The sequence below is a fragment of the Hakea prostrata genome, unplaced genomic scaffold, assembly GCF_041222555.1.
Source record: "Hakea prostrata isolate BN-2017 unplaced genomic scaffold, UWA_Hpros_2 contig_212, whole genome shotgun sequence".
In the NCBI taxonomy this organism is placed as follows: domain Eukaryota; kingdom Viridiplantae; phylum Streptophyta; class Magnoliopsida; order Proteales; family Proteaceae; genus Hakea; species Hakea prostrata.
This window is the reverse complement of record NW_028291331.1, coordinates 64,707-70,388: the sequence shown is the minus strand read 5'-3', so window position 1 is coordinate 70,388 and position 5,682 is coordinate 64,707. Positions and strand designations below refer to the sequence as shown.

The 5,682-nt window shown below is 36.0% G+C and overlaps 1 protein-coding gene across 1 annotated transcript; it reads left to right on the top strand.

Moving 5' to 3' along the window:
* Window positions 1–4,665: 4,665 nt before the first annotated feature.
* LOC148998649 (pathogenesis-related protein 1-like) lies at window positions 4,666–5,157 on the top strand. The gene has a single exon (XM_089141806.1). It carries the CDS (start codon window positions 4,666–4,668, stop codon window positions 5,155–5,157), a length of 492 nt encoding a protein of 163 aa, XP_088997932.1.
* Window positions 5,158–5,682: the final 525 nt, after the last annotated feature.

Below are 5,682 nucleotides of genomic sequence, written 5' to 3'. Positions count from 1 at the left end.
TATGAGAGATACTATTAACCACAACAATTTATGGTTGAGAACTTAAAAACAAGTAAGGAAAAAAATCAACATAATTATCTTAATAGATGTATGGGGTCAATGTAGATTGATTCATGTCAATTCGACGACTCCTTATATTATCTTCATATATCTGAGGAACTATCCCTCCTAACATGTTAAAAGAAAAAGATACAGCTTTTCTCTTTATAAAAGTCTGAATCCTCCACCTCTGTTCACCATGTAACAGTCACAAATTGTCTCTACAAAGCCACAGGTTTTTTTCTCCATTGAGTTGCTGTATGGCAAATCCCATTTTGTTGCTTGGACTTCTGACGTTAGCATATTTTATTGTAAGGAAAATATTATTTTTTTAATTATTCATATGGTGTGCTTGTTTTTTGATATTGTATGACATTTTTACCTGGTTGTTTTTCCTTGATGAAATCCTAGGGTTCTCAAGCTGAAAATGTCTTCTTACAATATTGGGAAGAGAATATTGGTCTTTCAAGTCCTCCACATTGGTTAATTGCAAAGGCTTCTCCATTAAGCCCCAAGCAGGTGTCAAAATTTGTGAAACATGTTGAAGAAAATGATTTATCTTCTCATCTGCATTCGTTTTGTAAGTTGGCTAACATTGCTTGTTCTACAAATTTACTAGTGAAGGAGAAAACTGATGATAAAATCCTACCACCAATAGCCCAATGGAATGATGATAAGTTAAAATATGATGACCTTCCAAACGGAACAACTTTATCTGTTGCTAGCCAGGGAGGATTGCCATATTTTCGGGAGTCAATGGTGAGAGAGGGAAGCTTCATGCCCATCCCTGATCTTAGGGACCCTATGTCATATAAATCATTCTTGCCACAACGTCTAGCATCAAAAATCCCATTTTCCTTTTCTAGGATCAAGGAAGATTTAAAAAGGGATTTTGATCTGGTGGATGAATCAAAAATGGCTAATTATATTAAAGGGACACCCTGGAGACATGTGAGAAGAACCCCATCCTAGGTGAGCAATGTACTTGTGTGACTTCTGCTGAGGACCTCATTGACTTCGTGGTCAAGAAATTAGGGCACAATGTACAGATATGGAGTACCGAAAGTGTTGAAGGATCTTATGAAAATGTCACAATTGGAAGTGTGAAACTCATCTATGGAAACCTCTCTGAACCACCAGCCTTATGTCATAGCCTGCCATTTCTATTTCAAATTTATTACTGCCACATTTTTGAGAAAGTAAAAATATATGCAGTTGATATACATGCTCGAAAGAGAGTGAATCATGCAATCATGATATGTCACTATGATACATCAATTTGGGATCCAAACCATCTTTCTTTCAGACTGTTAGGTTTTGGCCCAGGCCAAATTGAAGTTTGTCATTGGATAAATGAGAATGGGATAGTTTGGACAAAAGCTATAGATTGAATAGCAAATGAAGATCTTATTTTGTTTTAGTTTTCCCTAGTGTGTTACACGGTATTTTATGCCATTTAAAGGATAAATAATTATTTATATTTATTGGCTTTTTTTTTTTTTTCATTTGTATCCATTGTGGTACTAAATCTCAAAGATATAGATTGATATACAAATGGCTTTGGTATAGAGACAGAAAATCCGTAACATAGCTACGCAGGGTTTTGATGCATATAGGTAAAACTTCATTCGGAAGGCATATTGAAGCTGCCGCTTTCAATTACCTTTAGCAAAGCCATGCCAAGAAGTAGGGATGTCAACGGTGTGGTTTCAGACTCGAAAACACCCAGCCTAAATACGGCATTAGCAAAATAACAATTTTGGGCCAGTTTCGGTATGGTGCGGTTTGGGTTCAAGCTAACTAACGATTTGGGCTAACAGTTATGGTATATATGCAAGAAAAGAACAAAAAGAAATAGTTGAGCATCCTGCAACAATAGCCAAAATTCTATGGAAAGCAAAATTGTTAATGATCAATTTCCATTAAAAAAGAAAAATCATTCCACATTGTAGAAATCTCACCCAACTTATAGAAATTAAGAACCCAGATAGTAAGTAGTAATATAAAAATTGCAAGCTCATTCCTCAGGTTCCACCGGATAGTCCTCCTGAAACAATCTTCAAACCAAAAACCATTTTAAATTCAAACTTGTGCTATGATTGATTCTCTTGAAATTAGGTTCTTGTTTTGTAAAAATGTTGATTTTTTTCTCTTCTATGAAATTTGTCTCTTTTTTGGGTTGGTATTTAGTTTGATATGCAAAAGAAATACCTCTAGATTGGCTAAATATTTACTTAATTTAAACAAACTTGGTACATTCAATTGGACATTCATACTTAATCCTTCTAATTGTCCCTTACAAGTAGTAAAATGACTTTTTGATCCTTGAATTCATGCTAAATTTTTCTATAATCTGTACCAAGTACCTAGTGGTAATATGATGATTCAAACAATATTTAATGTAAAACTATAAAATGGGTTATAATGGGTTGCGATTTGCGTTTGGGCTGGTGCAGGCTCTGCCACCCTCAGCCCAAACACAACACATTAAGGTTTGCTTCGGGCTATAACTGGCTGGTGCAATTCAGTTTTAATGGTTCAGATTGCAAATTGACACCCCTACCAAGAAGCAATATTGTAAGTCACCATTGAGAATTTAACTCCCTTTCAATGGGAATAACCACCCATCCATCTTTTGCAAAACAAGTATTTAGATTGGAAGCTAAAGTTGAAACCCTCAACGAAATGAAATTTTCACTCTTTAATATGGTCACTACGTCGTAAACGCACACTGTACACCTTGAGGTCCGAATTGAACTTGTGGTTGATTGTTCGTTTCGCAGTTAAATTTTACCAAAAAGAAATTCATTTAGGCAAAACGAGTGATTGAGATTTTGTTTCAACCAAAAATTTAGATCCAAATTGTAGGTTGCACGGTACTATGGCCGCACTAAATTAATGACCGCTATAGCGTTTCTTGTCATCTTTTTCTCTAAAATCCTATCGAAACTCTCTTTTCTTTTCTTTTCTTTTTTTTCTTTTTGGTAGAAAAAGCCTTTCAAATCTATGACTTCCATTTCTACTAATCTCAGCTTAGGCGGCAAAATTAAATATTTTTCTTTTAAAATATTTAAATTAGCACATAAATTAAATATTTTTCTTTTCTTAACCCAATGGGTTGTAAACCTTCATTGGGTTTTTCATGTGAATTCTTGTTTCGTTATTATTCATCATCATCTGTGTGCATCGGTCACCAACAGGAACGAGTCTAGGTCCTTTTTCCCGACAGATAAAGGTCTGTTTTCCTCACACTTCTCCATCACACATTAACAGCAAGCCTACTTCTAATTTTTCTACATTGATCCAAACACATTCACAACCTCAGTTTGAAGTGGTGGGATGGTAGGTTTGTGTGGGTTGAGCTACAAAAGGTTTGATAGAAGAAAAAAATGGTGTATCTTGACATTAAACAAAATACATAGAAAATTGTATTGTATTTTTTGTGTTAGAACTAGACTTCAGAGAAAATCTTTAAGGATTGAGGTAGCTTTGTAGCTAAAAAAGATTTCTACTTTTGATAGGATGAACAAGTTATAATAAAACTTTGAAAATTTCAATAATTCCAAGTTTTAACTGATAGAGATATCAGGTTCGGACAAATTTTAATTGGATAAATGATGGTTACCTCCCCCTTAGGATAGTTACACACTCTTAATTGGATAATGGTAGTTACCCTATTTTTTATCTGGCAAAAGTGACAAAAATATTCTTTGCCACTAACTTTCTTCTTCAATGATTTATCTTTTAGGGTGAAATCAAAAGTGCAAGTCTAGAAACTCAAACTATTATCACATTCAGGTTAGGAAGTCACTAAGTCTGTGGTTTCTTGAATTTCAAGTATACAAGCATGCACTTTAAGTTAGGATTGAAGGCTTTCATACCGTGGACGTAAATTCTCTACAATGGAGACCAAACCATGTAATACTTCTCGTTATCTTTCTCGCTCTCTTTGTTCTTGATTGCATGAGAGGGTAAGTTTTAACAGTTGCCAACTTCACACTGTGAGAAGATTTAGGAATGTACCTCAAATTTCTTTGGAGAATCAAAAAATAAAGAACATGCATTGGGTGTCACAAGAAAGGCTATGCCTCCAAGGGTTTGTGGTGGTTTGAGATTCCGAGATTCAAGAGGGAGAAAAATGTTTACTATAAAAAATTGCATGGAGATTATGGACAGATTCGGATAGCTTTCCCTGTCATTTTCTGAAGAGGTAAATGTCAACAACAAATCACCCAAATTGACGTTTAGTTTCCGCCACAGCAAAACAATGTTACATGAATGGCCAATAATAATATTTTAGATTCTTTTTTGTATTTTTAGTTAATATGAAGATCTAAAGCAATTTGAAGGAGAGATTTTTGGTAAATGATCAAGAATATCTCAGATGTGGTCGGTAAAAGGGTCTCTTGTAAAGTTGTTGATTCAGTCAGGCAGAATACAAGATTGGAATCCGACTTTTCAGGTAAGTTTTTCCTGGTAACTCCTAATTTTCATTTCCAACCCGACTTTTCGGGCAATTTTTAGCTAGAGACAACAGAAAAGGTGAACTTTTTTTTGTATATAAATAACCAACCCATCTTCAATTCCCTTCATCTTCTGCTCAAGAAACCTCTGAGGCACAAGAAGATGGGTTTGTGCAAGACTCAAATCAAGTTTCTCCCACTCTTGTGCCTCGCTTTGGTCTCTCATTCCCTTGCACAGAGCAACCCACAAGACTACATTGACGCCCACAACAAAGCAAGAGCAGAGGTGGGGGTTGGTCCTATGACATGGAACAAGACGGTAGCAACCTATGCGTACAACTATGCAAAGAAGATGGCTGGAGATTGCAATCTTGTGCATTCAATGGGACCCTACGGAGAGAACTTAGCCATCGGTGGCGCCGGCACGGACGCCATCAATATGTGGGTCTCGGAGAAGCCATCATACGCCCCTGATTCCAAAAAATGCAAAGCTGACGAGTATGGGTGCCTTAATCACTACACCCAGGTGGTTTGGCGTAAGTCTGTTCATCTTGGTTGTGCAAGAGTGAGGTGTGAGAACAAAGCTGATGAGATGTACTTTGTCATCTGCAGCTATGATCCTGTAGGCAACTATATAGGCGAGCGTCCTTACTAGCTTGAATCTCCCAATAATTTTCTAGTTATGAAGATCTAATATAAGCTGTCTAGTTGGTATCAAAAGCAGAGAAATCCAAGTAATTTGGTTTCGTTTTGCAAGTGCCATCTCCAATGTAAAGGGTTTGCTTACATGGAAATTAAACATTCGAAAGACGAATTTTGGTAACAAGAACTTGAAATTCAAAAAAGGTTAGGTAATTGATTGAAATTACCTGGAATGTTCGTCTAATCAGTTCTAATATTTTCCTTCTATTTTTCATTTAATTTGCTCATTAATTGCTATCCTTATAAAATGTTACCTCTTAGAGTCTAAGGTGCAGTCAAAATTTTAAGAAAATTTACCGATGAAGGTATTCCACAATATAAGGCGGGCCTCATCCTTGGTCCGTAGGAGAATCAAACTCTTACCTCTTAGAGGTGGTGGTTCTTCACGACTATCGAGGGATTGCTTGGTCAATAATGATTGGCACATCTTAGTAAAGAGGTCATGACTCTCCTAACAATCCTCACCCCCGAAGATAAA

What these genes read in the sequence shown, in the direction of transcription:
- LOC148998649 (XM_089141806.1), top strand. Translation starts at nt 4,666, where the DNA reads ATGGGTTTGTGCAAGACTCAAATCAAGTTTCTCCCACTCTTGTGCCTC.